The 26,209-nt window shown below is 49.4% G+C and overlaps 6 protein-coding genes and 1 pseudogene across 6 annotated transcripts; 3 read left to right on the top strand and 4 right to left on the bottom strand.

The window, feature by feature from the left end:
• Nucleotides 1-524: 524 nt before the first annotated feature.
• LOC143784856 (histone H3) lies at nt 525-954 on the bottom strand. The gene has a single exon (XM_077273487.1). It carries the CDS (start codon nt 952-954, stop codon nt 544-546), a length of 411 nt encoding a protein of 136 aa, XP_077129602.1. The 3' UTR covers nt 525-543.
• Nucleotides 955-1,819: 865 nt separating this feature from the next.
• Nucleotides 1,820-2,505, bottom strand: LOC143785685 (histone H1.01-like). The gene has a single exon (XM_077274747.1). The coding sequence runs from the start codon at nt 2,487-2,489 to the stop codon at nt 1,842-1,844; it is 648 nt and encodes a 215-aa protein (XP_077130862.1). The 5' UTR covers nt 2,490-2,505; the 3' UTR covers nt 1,820-1,841.
• Nucleotides 2,506-10,995: 8,490 nt separating this feature from the next.
• Nucleotides 10,996-11,456, bottom strand: LOC143785686 (histone H2A type 1). Its single transcript, XM_077274748.1, has one exon. The coding sequence runs from the start codon at nt 11,440-11,442 to the stop codon at nt 11,050-11,052; it is 393 nt and encodes a 130-aa protein (XP_077130863.1). The 5' UTR covers nt 11,443-11,456; the 3' UTR covers nt 10,996-11,049.
• A 6,156-nt stretch (nt 11,457-17,612) lies between these two features.
• Nucleotides 17,613-18,325, top strand: LOC143784855 (histone H1.01-like). Its single transcript, XM_077273486.1, has one exon. The coding sequence runs from the start codon at nt 17,645-17,647 to the stop codon at nt 18,287-18,289; it is 645 nt and encodes a 214-aa protein (XP_077129601.1). The 5' UTR covers nt 17,613-17,644; the 3' UTR covers nt 18,290-18,325.
• Nucleotides 18,326-19,602: 1,277 nt separating this feature from the next.
• Nucleotides 19,603-20,044, top strand: LOC143784854 (histone H3). The gene has a single exon (XM_077273485.1). The coding sequence runs from the start codon at nt 19,612-19,614 to the stop codon at nt 20,020-20,022; it is 411 nt and encodes a 136-aa protein (XP_077129600.1). The 5' UTR covers nt 19,603-19,611; the 3' UTR covers nt 20,023-20,044.
• Nucleotides 20,045-22,229: 2,185 nt separating this feature from the next.
• Nucleotides 22,230-22,541, top strand: LOC143785717 (histone H4). The gene has a single exon (XM_077274800.1). It carries the CDS (start codon nt 22,230-22,232, stop codon nt 22,539-22,541), a length of 312 nt encoding a protein of 103 aa, XP_077130915.1.
• A 1,102-nt stretch (nt 22,542-23,643) lies between these two features.
• On the bottom strand, nt 23,644-24,047 carry LOC143784853 (histone H2A type 1-like; annotated as a pseudogene).
• Nucleotides 24,048-26,209: the final 2,162 nt, after the last annotated feature.

Genomic DNA, 26,209 nt, shown 5'->3' with positions numbered 1-26,209 from the left:
GGGGATGTACACTTACACTAGGCAGACGCGGTTCTGACTTACTAATAAATACGTTTTTATGGGATGCCTGGAGCTGGATCTGTCCCCCACTAAATGATTCAGTGTCTCGTGTCCCTTTCTACTTTTGGGGGAGATGACGTTTTACCTTTTTCCTTCTACTTAGTCTAGATAGGTTTTCAGTATCAAGGGAGAAGTATCAAGGGAGAAGTATCCGCTTTCAAGAATACAAGGAACATAACTTTCCCTCTTTCCATAGTGACTCCATCACACCGGAGTGCCGGGAATATAAGGAAACGAGGTCCAGCAGTTTAGAGAGAACTTATAAGGGGATGAGGAGTCTCTAAAACGCTGATTGATTTTATCTAGGCAAAACGACTATAGAACTGCTGCAAACTCCTGCAGAGAAATGAACAACTAGTCCGGATACATGATGCATTCAGGATCAGCCCTGTGTGGCGGAGGTTAGGAATGAGCTCGTCTGGAGGGAGGATTTGGTGGCTCTGAAAAGAGCCTTTGTGGTACAGTCAGGTCTTGAGAACAGATCTAAGCTCTCTCCCCACGGATCCGGCGGGCCAGCTGGATGTCTTTGGGCATGATGGTGACCCTCTTGGCGTGGATGGCGCACAGGTTGGTGTCCTCAAACAGCCCCACCAGATAAGCCTCGCTGGCCTCCTGCAGGGCCATCACGGCCGAGCTTTGGAAGCGCAGATCAGTCTTGAAGTCCTGGGCGATCTCTCTCACCAGTCGCTGGAAGGGAAGTTTACGGATCAGCAGCTCGGTGGATTTCTGATAGCGGCGGATCTCACGGAGAGCGACTGTTCCCGGGCGGTAACGATGGGGCTTCTTCACTCCACCAGTGGCCGGAGCGCTCTTCCTGGCGGCCTTAGTGGCCAGCTGCTTGCGGGGAGCTTTCCCTCCGGTGGATTTACGGGCGGTCTGCTTGGTTCTGGCCATAGCTCTGAACAGAAGAGAACAGAAGTGATGAGAGAAGCGGAGAGAGCGGGATATTTATACTCCTCTGCTCCTAGTCTCGCTCCATGTGGACACGCCCCCTGCATACCATTGGTTATTTTGTAGAAGGTGAGCAGCCAATAACGTGTGATGTCCGCGACCAATCACTGCACAGAGAAGGCTCAGCCTGACTCACACTTCAGATATTACTTGCTGCTCTGAAACACAGGGTCGCATCAAATCTGCAGGCGGCTAATACAGCGGAAGCTCCGGTTCTAGATTCCCAGTGCCCGGAGCTGTACAGTGGCTCCTCTATAATCAGTCACTGAGGCTTCAACTCTCACATCGGAGTAATAACCTCACACCCCTATTACTGAGATGAGGGTTACATGTGGTGATAACTGATTAGGATGATGCAAGTGTCATGATCTCTGCTGCACATCGGCCCCTTCCCTCCATTAATAACACAGAATTGTCACCTGTAGGCACTGATCATACAGCTCTGCGGGGAGGAGGTGGTGGCACTCATCATACAGCTCTGCGGGGAGGAGGTGGTGGCACTGATCATACAGCTCTGCGGGGAGGAGGTGGTGGCTCTGATCATATAGCTCTGCGGGGAGGAGGTGGTGGCACTGATCATACAGCTCTGCGGGGAGGAGGTGGTGGCACTGATCATACAGCTCTGCGGGGAGGAGGTGGTGGCACTGATCATACAGCTCTGCGGGGAGGAGGTGGTGGCACTGATCATACAGCTCTGCGGGGAGGAGGTGGTGGCACTGACCATACAGCTCTGGGGGGAGGAGGTGGTGGCACTGATCATACAGCTCTGGGGGGAGGATTTCGTGGCTCTGATAAGAGCCTTTGTGGTATAAGTACAGGAGCAGCTCCGCTTATTTCTTAGCCGCTGGCTTCTTGGCTTTCGCAGCCTTCTTAGCCGGACTCTTGGCAGCTTTGGGTTTGGCCGCCTTCTTAGCCGGACTCTTCGTCGCCTTCTTGGGCTTGGGAGCGGCTTTCGGCTTCTTGGGGCTCTTGGCCGCTTTCTTGGCAGCTGCTGCGGGCTTCTTGGCCTTTTTCGGACTCTTCTTGGCCGCGGTCGGAGCCTTCTTGGGCTTCTTCGGAGATTTGGCGGCTTTCTTGGCAGCAGCGGGTTTCTTGGGCTTGGCCGCAGCTGCTGACTTCTTCTTGGCCACTTTGTCTTTAGTCTCCTGCTTCTTGTTCAGCTTGAAGGACCCGGAGGCGCCGCTGCCCTTCACCTGGAGGAGGGCGCCCTTGGTGACCAGAGACTTGACGGCCAGCTTCAGGCGGCTGTTGTTCTTCTCCACATTGTATCCTCCGGCAGACAGAGCCTTCTTCAGGGCGGCCAGAGACACCCCGCTGCGCTCCTTGGAGGCGGACACGGCTTTCACGATCAGCTCGGAGACGCTGGGGCCGGAGGGTTTATGGCTTTTCTTGGCGGCGGATTTCTTCGGCTGCTTCTTGGATTTGGCGGCTGGCTCTGCGGGAGGGGGAGCGGCGGCTGGCGCGGTCTCTGCCATCATGTGCTGCGGAAACAAAATGAAAATTTCTCCTGATAGGAAGGAAAACAGTGAGGCCGGAGCTGGAGGCGCCTCTTATATGTACAGGCTTACTGCGCACTGATTGGCTGCTGAGCTGCACGGTCCTGAGTAGGGTTGAGCGAAACGGGTCGATCATTTTCAAAAGTCGCCGACTTTTGGCTAAGTCGGCGTCTCATGAAACCCGATCCGACCCCTGTGCTTGTCGGCCATGCGGTACGCGACTTTCGCGCCAAAGTCGCGTTTCAATGACGCGAAAAGCGCCATTTCTCAGCCAATGAAGGTGAACGCAGAGTGTGGGCAGCGTGATGACATAGATCCTGGTCCCCACCATCTTAGAGAAGGGCATTGCAGTGATTGGCTTGCTGTCTGCGGCGTCACAGGGGCTATAAAGGGGCGTTCCCGCCGACCGCCATCTTACTGCTGCTGATCTGAGCTTAGGGACAGGTTGCTGCCGCTTCATCAGAAGCAGGGAGAGCGTTAGGCAGGGTCCACTAACCACCAAACCGCTTGTGCTGCAGCGATTTCCACTGTCCAACACCACCTTCGGTGTGCAGGAACAGTGGAAGCTATTTTTTTTTTTTTTTCCCCTCAGCGCTGTAGCTCATTGGGCTGCCCTAGAAGGCTCCGTGATAGCTGTATTGCTGTGTGTACGCCACTGTGGAAACCAACTGCTTTTTTCAAAGCACATATCCTCTTGTTCCTTCCTTTCTGCACAGCTATCTTTTTTGTTTGTCCACACTTTTTATTTAATTTGTGCATCAGTCCACTCCTATTGCTGCCTGCCATACCTGGCTTACATTACTGCAGGGAGATAGTAATTGTAGGACAGTTTTTTTTTTTTTTTTTGTGGGAGATTAAGATTGGCATTTCTGCTACAGTGCCATCCCTGTGTGTGCCATCTCTCACTGAGTGGGCCATAGAAAGCCTATTTATTTTTTCCGTGATTTGTGTTCTAAAATCTACCTCAACACAGAAACACTACATCAATCAGTGGGAGAAAAATATTGGCCTCAGTCAGGGCTTGTGTGCCACTGCTGTGTGTGCGCTATCTCTCATTCAGTGGGCTATAGCAAGCCTATATTTTTTTTTTTTTTTTTTTTTTAATATTATTTGGTTTCAAAAGTCTCCCTGAAAAAAAAAAAAAACCTAAAAAAACAGTGGGAGAGTAATATTGCCCTTTCAGCTTGTGTGCCAGTCTTGACTCCTGGGTGTGCCACCTCTCTCCCTCTCATTCAGTGGGCCATAGAAAGCCTATTTATTTTTTTTTAAAAATATTATTGGGTTTCTAAAGTCTCCCTGAAAAAAACAAAAAATACATAAAAAAACAGTGGGAGAGTAATATTGCCCTTTCAGCTTGTGTGCCAGTCTTGACTCCTGGGTGTGCCACCTCTCTCCCTTTCATTCAGTGGGCCATAGAAAGCCTATTTATTTTTTTTTTTAAATATTATTGGGTTTCTAAAGTCTCCCTGAAAAAACAAAAAAAACATAAAAAAACAGTGGGAGAGTAATATTGCCCTTTCAGCTTGTGTGCCAGTCTTGACTCCTGGGTGTGCCACCTCTCTCCCTCTCATTCAGTGGGCCATAGAAAGCCTATTTATTTTTTTTTTTAAATATTATTGGGTTTCTAAAGTCTCCCTGAAAAAAACAAAAAATACATAAAAAAACAGTGGGAGAGTAATATTGCCCTTTCAGCTTGTGTGCCAGTCTTGACTCCTGGGTGTGCCACCTCTCTCCCTCTCATTCAGTGGGCCATAGAAAGCCTTTTTTTTTTTTGGTTTTTTTAATATTATTTGGTTTCTAAAGTCTCCCTGAAAAAAACAAAAAAAACATAAAAAACAGTGGGAGAGTAATATTGCCCTTTCAGCTTGTGCGCCAGTCTTGACTCCTGGTTGTGCCACCTCTCTCTCTCTAATTGTGGGCCATAGAAAGCCTTTTTTTTTTAAAAAAATATTATTGGGTTTCTAAAGTCTCCCTGAAAAAACAAAAAATACATAAAAAAACAGTGGGAGAGTAATATTGCCCTTTCAGCTTGTGTGCCAGTCTTGACTCCTGGGTGTGCCACCTCTCTCCCTTTCATTCAGTGGGCCATAGAAAGCCTATTTATTTTTTCCGTGATTTGTGTTCTAAATTCTACCTCAACACAAAAACACTACATCAATCAGTGGGAGAAAAATATTGGCCTCAGTCAGGGCTTGTGTGCCACTGCTGTGTGTGCTATCTCTCATTCAGTGGGCTATAGCAAGCCTATTTTTTTTTTTTTTTTTTTTTTTTTTAATATTATTTGGTTTCTAAAGTCTCCCTGAAAAAAAAAAAAAACCTAAAAAAACAGTGGGAGAGTAATATTGCCCTTTCAGCTTGTGTGCCAGTCTTGACTCCTGGGTGTGCCACCTCTCTCCCTCTCATTCAGTGGGCCATAGAAAGCCTATTTATTTTTTTTTTTAAATATTATTGGGTTTCTAAAGTCTCCCTGAAAAAACAAAAAATACATAAAAAAACAGTGGGAGAGTAATATTGCCCTTTCAGCTTGTGTGCCAGTCTTGACTCCTGGGTGTGCCACCTCTCTCCCTTTCATTCAGTGGGCCATAGAAAGCCTATTTTTTTTTTTTTTTTAATATTATTTGGTTTCTAATTCTCCCTGAAAAAACAAAAAAAAACCTAAAAAAACAGTGGGAGAGTAATATTGCCCTTTCAGCTTGTGTGCCAGTCTTGACTCCTGGGTGTGTCACCTCTCTCCCTCTCATTCAGTGGGCCATAGAAAGCCTATTTATTTTTTTTTTTAAATATTATTGGGTTTCTAAAGTCTCCCTGAAAAAACAAAAAATACATAAAAAAACAGTGGGAGAGTAATATTGCCCTTTCAGCTTGTGTGCCAGTCTTGACTCCTGGGTGTGCCACCTCTCTCCCTCTCATTCAGTGGGCCATAGAAAGCCTTTTTTTTTTTTGGTTTTTTTAATATTATTTGGTTTCTAAAGTCTCCCTGAAAAAAACAAAAAAAACATAAAAAACAGTGGGAGAGTAATATTGCCCTTTCAGCTTGTGCGCCAGTCTTGACTCCTGGTTGTGCCACCTCTCTCTCTCTAATTGTGGGCCATAGAAAGCCTTTTTTTTTTTTTTTTTTTATATTATTTGGTTTCTAAAGTCTCCCTGAGAAAAAAAAATAAATAAATTAGGTGGGAGATTAATATTGACATTAGTGCTTGAGTGACAGTCCTGCGTGTGTGTCATCTCTGTGATTTTGTGCCACAGAAAACAGAGTGTGTAACATTGTGCCTGATTTTCCTTGTGGTCTCACCAACCTGTTAAGGGATATTGAAATCATACTGAAGTTATAGCTCACCGTGTAAGTTGTTTGATAGCAACAAATAAAGTTACTTTGGTTAAGATTTTAAAACAATGAGGAAGTCTGGTGCAAGAGGTCGTCGTGGGCGTTCATTGTCAGCTGGTAATGATGGTAGTGGTAGTGGAGCATCAGGTGGTCGTGGGGATAAAAATATTCCACCTAAGTCTGGAGCTGTGGAGCCAGTTTCGTCGTCAGGCTACACAAGGCCTCGAACGCTCTCTTTTCTGGGAGTAGGAAAACCGCTTTTAAAGGCGGAGCAGCAACAGCAAGTTTTGGCTTACATTGCAGACTCAGCCTCTAGCTCTTTTGCCTCCTCTTCCGAAACTGGTAAATGTAAAAGCAGCGCGTCGCTTGTGGATGTTCACGGTCAGGGACAAGTCGCTTCCTTGTCCTCCTCAGCAAAAACTACAACAAGAGAGAAGGATGCAGCAGGCGACACAACGGGTCACTCCATGGAGCTCTTTACACATACCGTCCCTGGCTTAGAAAGTGAAACATTTAACAGGCCATGCCCATTACAAGTATATTCTGACATGGAGTGCACTGATGCACAGCCACAGCCAGAGTACTATGCTGCTCCTTTGACTCAGACCACCACATTGCCCTCTCAGGGTACAGATCCACAATCAGACCCTGATGAGACTATGTTGCCCCGCCACGAACGCTATACCACCGACCGACACAGTGACACAGACGAAGTTGCACACGAGCTCGAAGAGGAGGTAATAGATGACCCAGTTATTGACCCCGATTGGCAGCCATTGGGGGAACAGGGTGCAGGCGGCAGTAGTTCAGAAGCGGAGGTGGAGGAGGGGCCGCAGCAGGCATCAACATCGCAACAGGTTCCATCTGCCGGGCCCGTATCTGGACCAAAACGCGTGTCAAAGCCAAAACCTGTTGGAGCACAGCGTTGCCATCCGGTTAAAGCTCAGTCTGCAATCCCTGAAAAGGGATCAGAGTCTAGGAAGAGTGCAGTCTGGCATTTTTTTAAACAACATCCAACTGATCAGCGCAAAGTCATCTGTCAAAAATGTTCAACTAGCTTAAGCAGAGGTCAGAATCTGAAAAGTCTAAATACTAGTTGCATGCATAGACACTTAACCACCATGCATTCTCAAGCCTGGACTAACTACCAAACGTCCCTCAAGGTTGTAGCACCCTCGGCCAATGAAGCTAGTCAGCAACGCAACATCCCTTCCGTCACTGTAAGGCCACCATTTTCCGCACCACCGGCAGTATCTGTGCAGGTTTCTTTGCCAGCCAAAAGCAGTCAGGGTCAGGGAATCACCAGTTTTGTAGGAGGAAATATTGCATGTAGGGCACCGGCGGAAACAATACCGTCTCCAACCGTCTCTCAGTCTGCCATGTCCACCGGCACACCCGAAAGTTCCACGATCTACAGCTCTCCAGTCCAGCTCACCCTACATGAGACTCTGGTTAGAAAAAGGAAGTACTTATCCTCGCATCCGCGTACACAGGGTTTTAACGCCCACATAGCTAGACTAATCTCGTTAGAGATGATGCCCTACCGGTTAGTTGAAAGCGAAGCTTTCAAAGCCCTGATGGAGTACGCTGAACCACGATACGAGCTACCCAGTCGACACTTTTTTTCCAGAAAAGCCATCCCAGCCCTGCACCAGCATGTTAAACAGCGCATCGTCCATGCACTCAGGCAATCTGTGAGTACAAAGGTGCACCTGACTACAGATGCATGGACCAGTAGGCATGGCCAGGGACGTTATGTGTCCATCACGGCACACTGGGTGAATGTGGTGGATGCAGGGTCCACAGGCGACATCAATTTAGGGACAGTTGTGCCTAGCCCACGGTCTAGGAAACAGTTGGCTGTAGGCGTTCGCACCCCCTCCTCCTCCTCCTCGTCCTCCTGCAGAAGCTACAGCTCTTCCACAGAACGCAGTCGGCCAACCACTCCATCGGCAGATGACACTGTTGCACACCAGTTGTCCCATTATGGGCCAGCTACTGCCAAGCGTCAGCAGGCTGTATTGGCTATGAAGTGTTTGGGCGACAACAGACACACCGCGGAAGTTCTGTCCGAGTTCTTGCAACAAGAAACGCAGTCGTGGCTGGGCACAGTAGATCTTGAGGCAGGCAAGGTAGTGAGTGATAACGGAAGGAATTTCATGGCTGCCATCTCCCTTTCCCAACTGAAACACATTCCTTGCCTGGCTCACACCTTAAACCTGGTGGTGCAGTGCTTATTGAAAACTTATCCTGGGTTCTCCGACCTGCTCCTCAAAGTGCGTGCACTTTGCTCACATATCCGACGTTCGCCTGTACACGCCAGCCGTATGCAGACCTATCAGCGGTCTTTGAACCTTCCCCAGCATCGCCTAATCATAGACGTTGCAACAAGGTGGAACTCAACACTGCACATGCTTCAGAGACTGTGCGAACAGAGGCGTGCTGTTATTTATTTGTGGGAGGATACACGGGCAGGCAGTAGGATGGCAGACATGGAGTTGTCAGGTGTGCAGTGGTCGAAGATACAAGACATGTGTCAAGTCCTTCAGTGTTTTGAGGAATGCACACGGCTGGTTAGTGCAGACAACGCCGTAATAAGCATGAGCATCCCCCTAATGCGTCTGCTGATGCAAAGTTTGACGCACATAAAGGAGCAGGCGTCTGCACCAGAGGAAGAGGGAAGCCTTGATGACAGTCAGCCATTGTCTGGTCAGGGCAGTGTACAGGACGAGGTAGCGGGCGAAGAGGAGGTGGAGGACGAGGAGGATGATGGGGATGAGTATATTTTTAATGCGGAAACTTTCACGGGGGCACAGGAAATTGGTTGCGTCATTGACCTACATTTCCTTCAGTCGCGGTGATGCGCCCCCTGGTGGATGTCCTCATATGACCTGTAGCGTGGGAAAAAGTTCCCAGGCTGCAGTTCATGAGAACATCCAGCAGGGGCGCATCACCGCAACTGAATGTAAGTATAGATCACTGCTTTCCTTTCAGCACCCGGGGATTACAGGCAGAGCGAGTGGATTATCGCAGCTCTGCCTGTAATATTAGTTAACCCCTTCAGATGGATTACTTCGTGGGACCTGATCTGACAGCAGAAGGTATGTATCTTGTGCGTTTATTATTTTTCCAAGCGAGGGTGTTCCTGATGGACTGAGAGTACAATAAATTATTACAACAACCGCTGTGTTTTTTTCATTAAAATACTTTTAAATCATGTGTGTGTGTGTTTTTTAACCCTTTCCTACAATTGGATTAATAATGGATAGGTGTCATAATTGACGCCTCTCCATTATTAATCTGGCTTAATGTCACCTTCCAATAGCAAGGTGGCATTAACCCTTCATTACCCCATATCCCACCGCTACAGGGAGTGGGAAGAGAGTGGCCAAGTGCCAGAATAGGCGCATCTTCCAGATGTGCCTTTTCTGGGGTGGCTGGGGGCAGATGTTTTTAGCCAGGGGGGGCCAATAACCATGGACCCTCTCCTGGCTATTAATATCTGCCCTCAGTCACTGGCTTTACCATTCTGGCGGAGAAAATTGCGCGGGAGCCCACGCCAATTTTTTCCGCCATTTAACCCTTTATTTCAGCAGCTACAGCGCTGAAATTTTGCACATACACACTACTAACATTAGTAATGTGGAATATGCAAAAAAAAAGGGGATATGAGATGGTTTACTGTATGTAAACCATGTCTCATATCCTGTCGGGTTTGTGCAGGAGAAATTAAAAGCCGGCAATTGAATTACCGACTTTTCACTAACACCGCTGCGTATTTCTCGCAAGTCACACTGCTGGTCAGTGTGGAATCCGTATTTTTCACGCCCCCATAGACTTTCATTGGCGATTTTTTTGCGCAGTACGCTGACAAACGCAGCATGCTGCGATTTTGTACGGCCGTAGAAAGCCGTATAATACTGAACCGTAATATACGGCTAATAGGAGCAGCCCCATTGAGAATAATTGTGCCGTATGTTATGCGAGTTTTACGGACGTAGTTTCTGCGCTCTTGCGTCCGTAAAACTCGCCAGTGTGACGCCGGCCTAAGGGCTCATTTCCACATGCGAGTCACACGTCCGTATCTCGCATGTGGAAACCAAGCTCTGGCGCCGGCACTTTGGAGCAGAGCGTGCAGCTCCATGTGTTCCTATGCGGCCGCACGCTCCGCTCACAAGTGCCGGCTCCACAGCTTGGTTTCCACATGCGAGATACGGACGTGTGACTCGCATGTGGAAATGAGCCCTAAGACGTTCTGTCTGTTCCTTCTGAAGCTGGTTGATGCGGTTCTAATGATCGAGAACAGGGATATATCCGCACTGGGCCGTTCATAGTAATTTGTGCACAGTTCTACCGTATTCTGCTGATACTACGGAGCAGACATCCAAGTCCTGGTGTTGAGTAAAAGGAGATTCTGACACCTTGTATCTTCCTGCTCAGATCCGTGTGGGTTGTAGGAGGGCTGCGAATAGTGAAAGCGGCTGGATTGATGAATGGCCTCGGAGTGTAGACTCCTATGTGACCGCGTCCTGATCACTAGACTCTGGTATGGATGACGGCCACTGAGATAAACATAGATCCCATATATACACCAATATGTAATAGAATAGGTCGTGTCCGCAAACTATAAGCGGCTCCGGTGCTGAGGCCGCATGTTTCGGGCACATGTCAGTTGATTTAATTTATTAAATGACTGAAAGAGGAGCCTCCTGCTGAACCTACACATGCAGATTATTGCAGAAGATGCCTATACTGCGCCGACAGTGACTAACCCCCGGCATCCATTACTCGGAGAACCGAGAACCAAAACAAGAGGCAGTCTGCTAGAAGTTCCATCTGTTTGGGAATGTTAGGACATAACTTACTAGCAGCCGCACTGAAGGTTACAGGATAACCCGGCTTCCCCACTAATGCTGGTGGGAGAGTTTCCCGTCATCTACTGTATTAGCCGCACACTCTGGACCATTTATTATAGAATACTGCGGTAATAGCAGCCGCTGCGGTATCACCAGGAGACATGTGGCAGGATGGACATCAGGCCTCTGCTGACCGCAGCACAGATCGTGTATATAGTTGTATCTAATTCCAGATACCGCGGGGGCACATGTGTTAGCAGACGCTAGTGTGGACCATCGGCCGATTACAGCTCTCAGGAAGAGGATGTGGGGGCTCTTAAAAGAGCCTTTGGGTGTGTGGACAGACGTGGAGAAGCGGCACTCACTTGCTCTTGCTCGCCTTGCTGCTCTCGGTCTTTTTGGGCAGCAGCACGGCCTGGATGTTGGGCAGGACGCCCCCCTGGGCAATGGTCACCCCACCCAGCAGCCTGTTCAGCTCCTCGTCATTGCGCACCGCCAGCTGCAGGTGACGGGGGATGATGCGGGTCTTCTTGTTGTCCCGGGCAGCATTGCCGGCCAATTCCAGGATCTCGGCGGTCAGATACTCCAGCACAGCGGCCAGATAGACCGGAGCGCCGGCGCCGACTCTCTCAGCGTAATTGCCCTTGCGAAGAAGCCTGTGCACACGGCCGACTGGGAACTGCAGTCCTGCCCGGGATGAGCGGGTCTTGGCTTTAGCGCGAACCTTTCCTCCTTGTTTGCCGCGTCCAGACATGATGGCGAGAACTGTAAAAAGAGAAAATCGAATGTAGAAGAGACCGTGTTGTGTCGCCTTATATAGTCTGCTGCCCCGCCCTCCTCTCCTGTCGTTGGATGAATCTGAAGCTGCCAACGGAGAAGAGACTTGGAGAACCACCAATGAGCTGCAGAGGGCGGAGCTTATTACCGCTCCATTGCTCAAATGAGTTTCTCACACAATAGAAAACGTTTGCTTTGAGCAGAATAGATAAGGGGTGAAAACAGATATTTGTCTTGGAGCAGAAGAAAATGCAGAAATATTCTGTTGATTTGTAATTTGCACTCGTTAGAATTGTGTCTTCTATCAGTCATGAATTGCACTGACAGGCTGGCGGGAGAGGGGTTAATCCCTGTCAGGGCTTCTTACTCCGCTCCATCTATACAGGAGCAGATTCCCTGCGGTGTCCGCGCTGATCCTATCACTGCCCGTAAAACAAGTCTCTTATGTTCTACCAGGAGCCTGATGTGACGCTGCCGGGTCTGGGGTGGGGGAAGTTGCCGCTTCTGTAAAGCAAGTGTGTAGTGGGGAGCAGCACACACACGGCCACTGAGGAGTTAAATGGAGGCGGATATTCCTGTATCTGGGATTGGTCGGCGCCTGCGGATGTCTCTCGCTCATTGGCTGATCACAGATCCGTTGCTTGTTTTGAATTTCCCGCTCAATCTCTGTTCTTTGTCCGTCGGATTATTACCGGCCCCTCTGCTGGTAGCGGCGGTCGCTGTGGATACCGGTGGGGGCAGCTCTGCCCCACTGATAATACCGGGTCCTGCCCTCCCAGCTGTCTGCCCCCAAACACCGGGATCGGTGGCCATTATTATCCTGGTGAGGTTATAATAGTCTTCAGAGGCGCCATCCAACCGAAACATTAGTGTCCAGGACGTGGTCATCACACAGGAGTCTCCGTACCCGGTACACAGGGCGTCCATCTATCCAGCTGCCTCATACAGCCACATTCCCTGTGAATATTCGTTGCCCTATTCATCCCACACGGATCTGATCAGGGAAATATTACGGCACAGCCCATATCCCTGGAAATCGTGTTATATTTATTTTGTAGATCAATATAAGAAACCGCATTTGTGCCATGATGGGAGTCACCAGGACTTGGGCATCTTACAGTCGGACTTGTGATCGGAGCTCTCTGCACTGCAGTGATTTTATCTAGTCCTGTCATATTAACCCTGTGAGATCTGTGACATCCGTTATACATGATTACATCTGGTGCTAGAGGATCTTATCCTGCGATTATATTGGGATATTTATCCTATGATTCGCTGTTCCCCTCCTCATTCTCGGAGCTTCTACATGTGGATATATTGCCCGAGAGCCGCCTGTCTTGACACTGGATGAAGCGGGGGAGGAAAAGTGATAGAACAGAAGGACGATCAGTAACTGAGCAGGAATCCTGTGAGGAGGATGTGACGGCGATAATGTGACTGCCTGACCTGTGAGATCCTGACACCGCAGTGTAATGTTCTGAGCAGGGAACTCTCAGCAATCTCCTACACATGATCGTCCATTCCCCATCACAGACCTCCTGCCTGTAGCCGTAGGACGGATCTGTAATGGGGAGACATGGTGGGATCTGCTGGGAGAGCAGAATTGGTCTTCCCTGAAATGTCTCTTGTAGGACACGTCCCTGACCAGTATATCGTCTCCACAATACTGATTGTGACGGGAAAGGGAAGATCTGATTGTCTCCGGGTCAGACACACGGGCACATCACAGCATGTGGAGAACACGGAATCATTCTCTATAGCCATGAGAGGAAACCGGGGCGGATACTGCGCCGCTAACCTGGAAATCTGCAGATTCCTGTGTGGGATGTAAGAGACCAATGATCGCTCAACACAAGCAGATTCCCCGATATCGGTCCTGGGACCACGTGTTATATGAAGACAAAGGACTGGAAAAAGCGGGAACTGTAAGCGTGTTACCATTGGCAACATTAGCTCCTCCCTCTGCTGATTGGCTGAACACAGGACTGTTAGGGGGGGGTTGAATTTCCCCGCAGCTTCTAAATGTAATGACGTCACTTCCACTGTAATGTAATGACGTCATTTCCCTAGATCAACTCCACCGACCACAAATGTCTCCTGTTATTTGATAAACAAGAGAATAATTAACTAATAAACGAGACCCCAGAATGCCGAGATCTGTGCAGCAAGGGGTTAAATAAGAAGTCCCAGAACACAGAGCAACTCACCGAGAAATGCCCAGATTATTCCGGACAAGGTTTTCTCACCATCTCCCTCGTCACCATTAATTCCCTCCGTTGCTTCACCTGCTATTTCCCGTCACCAGACGCAGAGCCCCGGGCGGTGAGAGCAGACACCTCGGGGAGACTCCATATAGTGCAGTGATATCTCCAGATGGTGCTGGAAACCCCTGTAATTCTGTATACCTCCATATAACAATGCAGTGCACATCTGTATACCGCTGTATGCCCCCTGTAATGCAGAAATCCCCACACACAGCAGTGAACCTTCCATGTAGAAATAATTACCTCTATATAGTAATGTATCTTTACGAATAGTCCTTTCTACCCCCATATAGTGCGACATACTGCGATGTAGCGGTTTGCGGTATAGTGCAGTAAGTGTCCGGTAAGGGCATCACAGCAGTATGCATGGCCCCCTCACACATACAGATATGAGCCACCATCCTCTGTGGAAGTTACATATGGAAACGGGGAAAAAAGATCAGAAATGACCCTCAATATTACTGAATTACGAATGTACTTTTTATCAAGATCCATTTTAAGTTATTCTACCGGATTTTCCCCTCTTGGATGTTTTTTTTGTCTATCAAGACCCCGGTAGGGAAACATTTAGTCAAGATATAGTTGAGAGCTCTTATCTTGTAGGTTGAGTTTTACTAACATGTTTTTATTTTCCCTTATTAAGGTCATTCAATTAAAGCTATCATATTACTTTTCTCCTGTTACGCGGTTAGTATTATAACAGTACGCTTGTCTTTCTCCAACCTGCTTGGATCTGTGTCTTATCCTACACTTTCCTCAACTTTGATCCCTTTTTCTTACCCTATTACAATTTATTTTTACCGTCCCTCTTTTCTTTGTTTGTTGTATAAAACTCTATGTGTGTATTTGACAAATCGCGCTGCGCTCAGTGGCTTTTCATTCCAGCTCTTGCTCCATGGATCGTCCTGATTCTTTGTGGTCTCATAGTCCTCTTGTATTAATTGAAGTTCATGATTCTCACTTTGTTTCTCCAAACATTTATTAACTAAATGACTCCAGTCCTAATGCAAAATTACAGGAATGCGCCCGTTTTTTTTTTGTTTGTTTCTTTTAATTGTTAGTCATGTGAAAAGTGTACTGGCAGCAACCCAAAATAGCAAAATAGAAAAAATAATCCCTACTACATCGGCCTCTATAGTGCCAGAGGCATTTACTTTCTTATAAGCAGAACTTCCTTCTTAGGGCTCCTTACTCACCGGCAATACCCCGGCACTGCACCCCGCACAGAGGAGCGGAGCGTGCGGCTGCATCTATTCCTATGCGGCCGCATGCTCCGATCTGAGTGCCGGGTGCAGAGCCGGGTTTTAAACATGCGAGACTCATCCGAGTTGCTTGCAAGTGAGTAGTAGCCCTTAGACGTTAAGGCAGTGCCCCCATTAAATGCTGCAGGTTGGTTACTGAGTAGCTGTAGGATGGCTTCTGGGTCCCAGTAGGGCACTGTAGGAAAAAACAGGTGGGATTCACTGCAAATTACAGCACAAAAGGCATTATTTTTGCAGCAAAAATGTCCCTTAAACTTCCCATCAGTAGCAATCTGCATCGTGCATTTCTCCCCACCCATAAGGTGGCTTTGGTTATCCAAATCCATCTTCTTTATGACCCCAGTGGCCCATTCTGGTGGGCGCTCCTGCCGGTCCCCAGCACCTTCCCCACCTGCTATTTGCTTCTCTTTCATCGTGTGCTCCAGCCAGTCTCTTCCATGCTGTACGGAGGGATCGGTGTCCCCACTGCACAGTTTGGACTTCACAGCGAGAAGGATTTCACAAGCCTTTAATGCCACTGGCCGTTCAGAGTCACAAAGACAAGTCAATAAGGCCTGGAAAAGCCCGACTCGTTCACAGGTAACCAGAGCGTCTGAGATGGAACCTGAGCTTCTGCTAGATGGCAGCCCTATAGTGTAAGGGCACGTTAGGGATGGCCCCATCTCCAATGTTTGGGACATATAGGAATCTGCCAAGTCCATTGCGTTCACCTTCACCTCCCAATCCAATTCCCTGCACGTCGTCTCCAGAATCTGGGACAGCACGGTGTCCGAGTCTTGGAGATTTGCATGTGACCGTTCCATAGCCAATTAGTAAACACTTTCACCACCGCCCTCCTGGGGAAACCTTCCGTGCCATGACATAGAATGTCCATTAGATGGGGCACCAGATCCTCTTGGGAGGACACAATTAATGATTATTAAATTTCCATAGCATATCATCCCGCACCACAGCGGAGACACTTTAGGGAAGACAGAGGCGGGTTATCACCACTTCTGTCTTCTCCTTTGCAACATATTGCAGTATCGCCAATGCTGATGGGTATAATGGACCCAGCGATCACTTGGCTGGATGTGGAAACGTGCAGAGGAAAAACTATAATGATGAAAGGGATTACAGCAGCACCGAGCGCAGATGGCAGTGCCTAGAAAATCTAGTACACCAGCCTCATTCTGGAGAGGTGCTGACATGAAGGATTGATCATCTCTCCCTGAGAGAGAGAGAGAGAGAGAGAGAGAGAGAGAGAGAGAGAAAGACAGAGAGAAATAGAGGGAAAGAGAGACAGAGAAAGAGAGGTAAAGAGAGATAGAGCGAAAGAGAGAGAAAGAAAGAGAGAGAGAAGAGAAGGAGAGAGAAAGAGAGGAGAGACTGCTCTATACTGTACACACTGCTCTATATACTGTACACACTGCTGTATATACTGTACATACTGCTCTATATAATGTGTACATTGCTCTATATACTGTACACACTGCTGTATATACTGTACTTTCAGCCCTATATACTGTACATACTGCTCTATATAATGTATAAACGTCTCTATATACTCAGCTCTATATATTGTACACACTGCTGTATATACTGTACACTGCTCTATATACTGTACACTCTGCTCTATATACTGCATACACTGCTCTATATACTGTACATACTACTCTATATACTGTACACTGCTGTATATACTGTACACACTCCTCTATTATCAGTGACATTTATTACACTGCTGATCTGGGCTGTGCAGATGTGATGTGTTGCACTACATATACTATATACAGCTGTGCTCTGTGTAGACGCTGGATTTTGCGTCTCCGCTTTTCTCCCGATATTCCCCTTTTGCACAATAGTGGGGGTCACATAAATCCGTTAATAGTTCACAGTTTCCTCCCCGGAGAGTCGCAATGTGCAGCTGTCGCCTTATCAGAGCTCTTCCCTCCATTACAGGCCGCAGCGGTCACTGCTTCACACGGGGTAAGACACGATATCAGGCAGGTGATTGCAATCAGCCCCCGATGTGGAACACGTGTCCCCCCAATACTCTGCACATACGGGGTACAGAGATATCACAGGTCAGGGAGGGGGCAGTCAGCGGAGGCCGTCGCCTGTGTGATCCTTCTGGGCTCTCAGCAGCTCCAGCTCGTCCCCACATCGTACAATCAGCTTCCTGTACGATAGACATTGGAGTAAAGATCCCTGTGATGGTGACAAGAGCCGGGAATAGGAGGAACGAGCTCCCGCAGCAGATTTATCTCCCCGGATACACAGCGATGTGCAGATCGGGAGGACGTCGGCGATGATCGCGGGATTTCCTCTCCGCTCTTTCCCGACTTCTCTGTTAGTGACGGCTACAAACGGTCGGTGGAGATGTTGGAGCAGGAGAAGCGATGGAGGAAGCGCGCTCTGCTGTCCGGTGTTAGCCGGTAAAGGGCTTTTCTCCCGGGCAGGGAAGCACAAGGGGAGAGCGGAGCTTCACTCGGACTCAGCTGGGATGAGGCGGGGCCTGTGTCCACTATCAGCCAATAGATGCTCAGGACCGTGCAGCTCAGCAGCCAATCAGTGCGCAGTAAGCCTGTACATATAACAGGCGCCTCCAGCTCCGGCCTCAGTGTTTTCCTTCCTATCAGAAGAAATTTTCGTTTTATTTCCGCAGCACATAATGGCAGAGACCGCGCCAGCCGCCGCTCCCCCTCCCGCAGAACCGGCCGCCAAATCCAAGAAGCAGCCGAAGAAATCCGCCGCCAAGAAAAGCCATAAACTCTCCGGCCCCAGCGTCTCCGAGCTGATCGTGAAAGCCGTGTCCGCCTCCAAGGAGCGCAGCGGGGTGTCTCTGGCCGCCCTGAAGAAGGCTCTGTCTGCCGGAGGATACGATGTAGAGAAGAACAACAGCCGCCTGAAGCTGGCCGTCAAGTCTCTGGTCACCAAGGGCGCCCTCCTCCAGGTGAAGGGCAGCGGCGCCTCCGGGTCCTTCAAGCTGAACAAGAAACAGGAGACGAAGGAGAAAGTGGCCAAGAAGAAGTCAGCAGCTGCGGCCAAGCCCAAGAAACCCGCTGCTGCCAAGAAAGCCGCCAAATCTCCGAAGAAGCTAAAGAAGGCTCCGACCGCGGCCAAGAAGAGCCCGAAAAAGGCCAAGAAGCCCGCAGCAGCTGCCAAGAAAGCGGCCAAGAGCCCCAAGAAGCCGAAAGCCGCTCCTAAGCCCAAGAAGGCGACGAAGAGTCCGGCTAAGAAGGCGGCCAAACCCAAAGCTGCCAAGAGTCCGGCTAAGAAGGCTGCGAAAGCCAAGAAGCCCGCGGCTAAGAAATAAGCGGAGCTGCTCCTGTACTTATACCACAAAGGCTCTTATCAGAGCCACCACCTCCTCCCCGCAGAGCTGTATGATCAGTGCCAGCACCTCCTCCCCTCAGAACTGTATGATCAGTGCCACCACCTCCTCCCCTCAGCTGTATAATTGCCGGCACCTCCCCGCAGAGCTGTATGATCAGTGCCACCACCTCTTCCCCTCAGAACTGTATGATCAGTGCCACCACCTCCTCCCCTCAGCTGTATGATAATTGCCAGCACCTCCCCGCAGAGCTGTATGATCAGTGCCACCACCTCCTCCCCGCAGAGCTGTATGATCAGTGCCACCACCTCCCCTCAGAGCTGTATGATCAGTGCCACCACCTCCCCTCAGAGCTGTATGATCAGTGCCACCACCTCCTCCCCGCAGAGCTGTATGATAAGTGCCACCACCTCCTCCCCTCAGCTGTATGATAATTGCCAGCACCTCCCCGCAGAGCTGTATGATCAGTGCCACCAACTCCTTCCCTCAGAGCTGTATGATCAGTGCCACCACGTCCTTCCCTCAGAGCTGTATGATCAGTGTCACCACCTCCCCGCAGAGCTGTATGATCAGTGCCACCACCTCCCCTCAGAGCTGTATGATCAGTGCCACCACCTCCCCTCAGAGCTGTATGATCAGTGCCACCACCTCCTCCCCGCAGAGCTGTATGATAAGTGCCACCACCTCCTCCCCGCAGAGCTGTATGATCAGAGCCACCACCTCCTCCCCGCAGAGCTGTATGATCAGTGCCACCACCTCCTCCCCGCAGAGCTGTATGATCAGTGCCACCACCTCCCCGCAGAGCTGTATGATCAGTGCCTACAGGTGACAATTCTGTGTCACTATTAATGGAGGGAAGGGGCCGATGTGCAGCAGAGATCACGACACTTGCATCATCCTAATCAGTTATCACCACATGTAACCCTCATCTCAGTAATAGGGGTGTGAGGTTATTACTGCGATGTGAGAGTTGAAGCCTCAGTGACTGATTATAGAGGAGCCACTGTACAGCTCCGGGCACTGGGAATCTAGAACCGGAGCTTCCGCTGTATTAGCCGCCTGGAGATTTGATGCGACCCTGTGTTTCAGAGCAGCAAGTAATATCTGAAGTGTGAGTCAGGCTGAACCTTCTCTGTGCAGTGATTGGTCGCGGACATCACACGTTATTGGCTGCTCACCTTCTACAAAATAACCAATGGTATGCAGGGGGCGTGTCCACATGGAGCGAGACTAGGAGCAGAGGAGTATAAATATCCCGCTCTCTCCGCTCCTCTCATCACTTCTGTTCTCTTCTATACAGAGCTATGGCCAGAACCAAGCAGACCGCCCGTAAATCCACCGGAGGGAAAGCTCCCCGCAAGCAGCTGGCCACTAAGGCCGCCAGGAAGAGCGCTCCGGCCACTGGTGGAGTGAAGAAGCCCCATCGTTACCGCCCGGGAACAGTCGCTCTCCGTGAGATCCGCCGCTATCAGAAATCCACCGAGCTGCTGATCCGTAAACTTCCCTTCCAGCGACTGGTGAGAGAGATCGCCCAGGACTTCAAGACTGATCTGCGCTTCCAAAGCTCGGCCGTGATGGCCCTGCAGGAGGCCAGCGAGGCTTATCTGGTGGGGCTGTTTGAGGACACCAACCTGTGCGCCATCCACGCCAAGAGGGTCACCATCATGCCCAAAGACATCCAGCTGGCCCGCCGGATCCGTGGGGAGAGAGCTTAGATCTGTTCTCAAGACCTGACTGTACCACAAAGGCTCTTTTCAGAGCCACCAAATCCTCCCTCCAGACGAGCTCATTCCTAACCTCCGCCACACAGGGCTGATCCTGAATGCATCATGTATCCGGACTAGTTGTTCATTTCTCTGCAGGAGTTTGCAGCAGTTCTATAGTCGTTTTGCCTAGATAAAATCAATCAGCGTTTTAGAGACTCCTCATCCCCTTATAAGTTCTCTCTAAACTGCTGGACCTCGTTTCCTTATATTCCCGGCACTCCGGTGTGATGGAGTCACTATGGAAAGAGGGAAAGTTATGTTCCTTGTATTCTTGAAAGCGGATACTTCTCCTTTGATACTTCTCCCTTGATACTGAAAACCTATCTAGACTAAGTAGAAGGAACAAGGTAAAACGTCATCTCACCCAAAAGTAGAAAGGGACACGAGACACTGAATCATTTAGTGGGGGACAGATCCAGCTCCAGGCATCCCATAAAAACGTATTTATTAGTAAGTCAGAACCGCGTCTGCCTAGTGTAAGTGTACATCCCCTGTGACTCCTTATGCAGTTTGTGAGTTTTTTTGTATTATTTCCAAATACGTTTTTCTGTGATCCCTGGACCTGGATATATATCTACCTATTAGACTCCTGTATGGAACGTAAGTGACCAGTGATCGCAGGACACAAACACATTTCCGATATCTGTCCGTCCGGAAACTAAAGAAAAAAAACGGACACCAGTGCTGCAAGGCTGCAGTGTTAACCACTGAGCCACGGCGCCGCTCAACAATACTTAACTCCCTCTTTGTCTGCTCTGTATATACTGTACACTGCTCAATATAATGTACACGCTGCTGTATATGCTGTACACACTGTTGTATATACTGTACACACTGCTGCATATAATGTAAACTGCTCAATATAATGTACACACTGCTGTATATGCTGTACACACTGTTGTATATACTGTACACACTGCTCTATATACTATACACACTGCTGTATATAATGTACACACTGCTCTATATACTGTACACACTGCTGTATATAATGTACACACTGCTCTATATACTGTACACACTGCTGTATATAATGTACACACTGCTCTATATACTGTACACACTGCTCTATATACTGTACACACTGCTGTATATAATGTACACACTGCTCTATATAATGTACACACTGCTGTATATACTGTACACACTGCTGCATATAATGTAAACTGCTCAATATAATGTACACTGCTGTATATAATGTACACACTGTTGTATATACTGTACACACTGCTGCATATAATGTACACTGCTCAATATAATGTACACACTGCTCTATATACTGTACACACTGTTCTATATACTGTACACTGCTCTATACACTGTACACTGCTCTATACACTGTACACTGCTGTATATACTGTACACACTGCTGTATATACTGTACACTGCTCTATATACTGTACACTGCTTTATATACTGTATACTGCTGTATATACTGTACACTGCACTGTACACTGCTGTATATACTGTACACACTCCTCTATTATCAGTGACACTTATTACACTGCTGATCTGGGCAGTACAGATGTTATGTGCACTATATATACTATATACAGCTGTGCTCTCTGTGTAGATGCTGGATTTTGTGTCTCCGCTTTTCTCCCTCCCCCCATCGCTACAGATCACATTTGTGGTGGGTGGGTCGTTATGTAATTATCGTGTATTTGAGTTCTCCTATGTTCTCTGGGGCTGGAGACGCCGGGGGTCTGGTTACATGCAGCTCCCTGCTCTGAGGGACCGGTAATGGCCGCCAATCCGGCACCACAGTGACTGCCGGGGATCAGATGAGTTTTCTGTAGATCATTGTCCCTAAAATACATTTTTGTATTCTACTTTCTAACAAGCTGGAAAATAGCAGCAGGAACTACAATGAAAGCACAAATCAAAATAACCAACAGATCTAGCAGCAGCGCCGAGGTGAGAAGAATGGAGAAGCGGGAAAATAAGAGGACAATAATCGGGAAATTCAAAATCGCCAACCGTTCTGTGCTCAACCAATCAGAGACGAAAGGGAGGAGCTAACTGCAAATTTAGTACTAGAAATCTCGCTCCGGAAACGCGTCATCTCTGCGGTTCTCGCTCCGGTCCGCTCACTCGCTATATAAAGGAAGGACTCTGCGCTGCTCAGTCATCGTGTTCTGCTGACTACGTGGAAGATGTCTGGTCGCGGTAAAGGAGGAAAAGGTCTCGGGAAGGGCGGCGCCAAGCGGCACAGGAAGGTGCTCCGTGATAACATCCAGGGCATCACCAAGCCTGCCATCCGCCGTCTAGCTCGCAGAGGAGGCGTCAAGCGCATCTCCGGCCTCATCTATGAGGAGACTCGCGGTGTCCTGAAAGTCTTCCTGGAGAACGTGATCCGTGACGCCGTCACCTACACCGAGCACGCCAAGAGGAAGACCGTCACCGCCATGGACGTGGTGTACGCGCTCAAGCGCCAGGGCCGCACTCTCTACGGCTTCGGAGGTTAATTGTGTTCTCTTCTGTCCTGACAACCCAAAGGCTCTTTTCAGAGCCACCCACATCTTCTATGAGAGGCTGCACCTGACTGCTGGGGTCTGATGGTCACTGCTTGTGTGACTGCCAGTGCAGGCTTTATACCCTGTACATTAAGACGTTCTGTCTGTTCCTTCTGGAGATGGTTGTTGCTGTTCTAATGATCGAGGACAGATATATACCTGGAGTGTATGGGGGATATATCCGCACTGGGCCGTTCATAGTAATTTGTGCACAGTTCTACCATATTCTGCTGATACTACGGAGCAGAAATCCAAGTCCTGGTGTTGAGTAGAGATTCTGACACCTTGTATCTTCCTGCTCAGATCCGTGTGGGTTGTAGGAGGGCTGCGAACAGTGAAAGGGAATGTGGCTGGATTGATGAATGGACTCGGAGTGTAGACTCCTATGTGACCGCGTCCTGATCACTAGACTCTGGTATGGATGACGGCCTCTGAGATAAACATAGATCCCATATACACGAATGTTATAGAATAGGTCGTGTCCGCAAACTATAAGCAGCTCTGGTGCTGAGGCCGCATGTTTTCGGGCACATGTCAGTTGATTTCTTTTATTAAGTGGCTGAAAGAGGAGCCTCCTGCTGCTTCTAACGCTGCTGAATCTATACATGCAGATTATTGCAGAAGATGCCTATACTGCGCCGACAGTGACTAACCCCCGGCATCCATTACTCGGAGAACCGAGGCACAAGACAAGAGGCAGTCTGTTAGAAGTTCCATCTGATTGTGAAGGTTACCTGATAACCCGGCTTCTCCACTACTGCTGGAGGGAGAGTTTCCCGTCATCTACTGTATTAGCCGCACACTCTGGACCATTTATTATAGAATACTGCGGTAATAGCAGCCGCTGCGGTATCACCAGGAGACACTGTGGCAGGATGGACATCAGGCCTCTGGTGACCGCAGCACAGATCGTGTATGTAGTTGTATCTAGATACCGCGGGGCACATGTGTTAGCAGACGCTAGTATGGACCATCAGCCGATTACAGCTCTTGTGGTGACGGTATGGGTGGCTCTTAGAAGAGCCTTTAGTTTTGTAGGGATCGGCGGCAGCGCTCACTTGCTCTTCTTGCTGCTCTCGGTCTTTTTGGGCAGCAGCACGGCCTGGATGTTGGGCAGGACGCCCCCCCTGGGCAATGGTCACCCCACCCAGCAGCCTGTTCAGCTCCTCGTCATTGCGCACCGCCAGCTGCAGGTGACGGGGGATGATGCGGGTCTTCTTGTTGTCCCGGGCAGCATTGCCGGCCAATTCCAGGATCTCGGCGGTCAGATACTCCAGCACAGCGGCCAGATAGACCGGAGCGCCGGCGCCGACTCTCTCGGCGTAGTTGCCCTTGCGAAGAAGCCTGTGCACACGGCCGACTGGGAACTGCAGTCCTGCCCGGGATGAGCGGGTCTTGGCTTTAGCGCGAACCTTTCCTCCTTGTTTGCCGCGTCCAGACATGATGGCGATAACGTCAGATAAGAAAATCGTGTGAAGAAGAGACCGTGTTGTGTCGCCTTATATAGTCTACTGCCCCGCCCTCCTCTCCTGTCATTGGACGGATCTGAAGCTGCCAATAGAGAAGAGACTTGGAGAACCACCAATGAGCTGCAGAGGGCGGAGCTTATTACCGCTCCATTGCTCAAATGAGTTTCTCACACAATAGAAAACGTTTGTTTTTAACAGACTAGATAAGGGATGAAAACAGATATTTGCCTTGGAGCAGAAGAAAATACAGAAATATTCTGTTGATTTGTAGTTTGCACTTGTTGGACTTGTGTCTTCTATCAGCCATAAATTGTGTCACCAAATTACAAGGATGGAAGCTGCAGAGCAACGTGACGTCGCTTTAGAACATCGCTGGACAGAATCTTCGCTCCCAGGAATTCGCCTGCAGACAGTGAGGAGGGGCCGGCGCCGATCACCTACAGGAGCTTCTATTGGGGAAGCAGCACACACGGCCACTAAGGAGTTAAATGGAGGCGGATATTCCTGTATCTGGGATTGGTCGGCGCCTGCGGATGTCTCTCGCTCATTGGCTGATTACAGATCCGTTGCTTGTTTTGAATTTCCCGCTCAATCTCTGTTCTTTGTCCGTCGGATTATTACCGGCCCCTCTGCTGGTAGCGGCGGTCGCTGTGTATACCGGTGGGGGCAGCTCTACCCCGCTGATAATACCGGGTCCTGCCCTCCCAGCTGTCTGCCCCCAAACACGGGGATGGGTTTTCTTATCGGTTGCCATTATTATTCTGGTGAGGTTATAATAGTCTTCAGAGGCGCCATCCATCCGAAACATTAGTGTCCAGGACGTGGTCATCACACAGGAGTCTCCGTACCCGGTACACAGGGCGTCCATCTATCCAGCCGCCTCATACAGCCACATTCCCTGTGAATATTCGCTGCCCCCTGTTCAGTATAATATGCAGCAGAATCAACACATTCACCTCACGGCAGCACTGTAGTAACCGCATCACATCGGGGCTTGTACTGTGCGCATAGAGGGGTCTCTGGGAGGCAGTGTGCGGATATATCCCCCATAAATCTGTTAGGTTTCTGTCATGCCCCCAAACACGGGGATTGTTCTCCTGATCGGTCGCCATTATTATTCTGGTGAGGTTGTAACCGGATTAGATGGAGCCGAGTCTTTTCTCTATGATTCTGTATGAGACTCTTCTGGGGATGGAGCTGCTCGGGGACTTGATACATACAGCGCTCCCCGATCTGCTCTAATAAATGAATTCATTTGACGCTGCGTGTCAAACAACGATATCGCTATCCAGGACGCTGCAACGTCACGGATCGTTGTCGTTCTCGTTGTAAAGTCGTTTCGTGTGAAGGTACCTTAAGACCGGAGCTTGAGCCGGCAGCCACCTCCTGTGCTCGGTGAAACCAATCACATCCCGCTCCCTCCCCGCAGCTGGTCTTATAGGGAACAACTACTGCGCTACTAACCCGGGAACCAGACACCTGTGTGCTAGAAAGGCCGCAGATCAGTGAGGAGCAGGACGCCAAATACCGCGCACGATCTACATCTCACTAGGACACATCTCCAGATGAGGACGGAACAAAACCTAACGAGGCAGCGGAGAAGCAGCTCTTCTAGTGAGGGTGTGGGGGTGGCTCTTAGAAGAGCCTTTGGGGTGAGGAGCAGAGGAAGGAGCCGATCACTTGGCGCTGGTGTACTTGGTGACGGCCTTGGTGCCCTCGGACACGGCGTGCTTGGCCAGCTCTCCGGGCAGCAGCAGGCGCACGGCGGTCTGGATCTCCCGGGAGGTGATGGTGGAGCGCTTGTTGTAGTGAGCCAGGCGGGAGGCTTCCCCTGCGATGCGCTCGAAGATGTCGTTGACGAAGGAGTTCATGATGCCCATGGCCTTGGAGGAGATGCCGGTGTCGGGGTGGACCTGCTTCAGCACCTTGTACACGTAGATGGCGTAGCTCTCCTTCCTGCTCTTCCTCCGCTTCTTGCCGTCCTTCTTCTGGGTCTTGGTCACGGCTTTTTTGGAGCCTTTCTTGGGCGCTGGGGCAGATTTGGGATCAGCCATAATGAAAGCAAATAGTTCTTGTCACAAGTGAGAGGAAAATGATCCTGACTCTCCCAGAGCAGCAGCATTTATAGCCAGTCCATGCAAATGAGCACTG

This window comes from Ranitomeya variabilis, chromosome 7 (genome assembly GCF_051348905.1).
Source record: "Ranitomeya variabilis isolate aRanVar5 chromosome 7, aRanVar5.hap1, whole genome shotgun sequence".
Taxonomy (NCBI): domain Eukaryota; kingdom Metazoa; phylum Chordata; class Amphibia; order Anura; family Dendrobatidae; genus Ranitomeya; species Ranitomeya variabilis.
Note: the sequence above shows the minus strand (reverse complement) of the source record. Positions and strands in the feature narration are given on the sequence as shown.

Coding starts and splice junctions, on each gene's coding strand:
- LOC143784856 (XM_077273487.1), bottom strand. CDS start 954: ATGGCCAGAACCAAGCAGACCGCCCGTAAATCCACCGGAGGGAAAGCT.
- LOC143785685 (XM_077274747.1), bottom strand. CDS start 2,489: ATGATGGCAGAGACCGCGCCAGCCGCCGCTCCCCCTCCCGCAGAGCCA.
- LOC143785686 (XM_077274748.1), bottom strand. CDS start 11,442: ATGTCTGGACGCGGCAAACAAGGAGGAAAGGTTCGCGCTAAAGCCAAG.
- LOC143784855 (XM_077273486.1), top strand. CDS start 17,645: ATGGCAGAGACCGCGCCAGCCGCCGCTCCCCCTCCCGCAGAACCGGCC.
- LOC143784854 (XM_077273485.1), top strand. CDS start 19,612: ATGGCCAGAACCAAGCAGACCGCCCGTAAATCCACCGGAGGGAAAGCT.
- LOC143785717 (XM_077274800.1), top strand. CDS start 22,230: ATGTCTGGTCGCGGTAAAGGAGGAAAAGGTCTCGGGAAGGGCGGCGCC.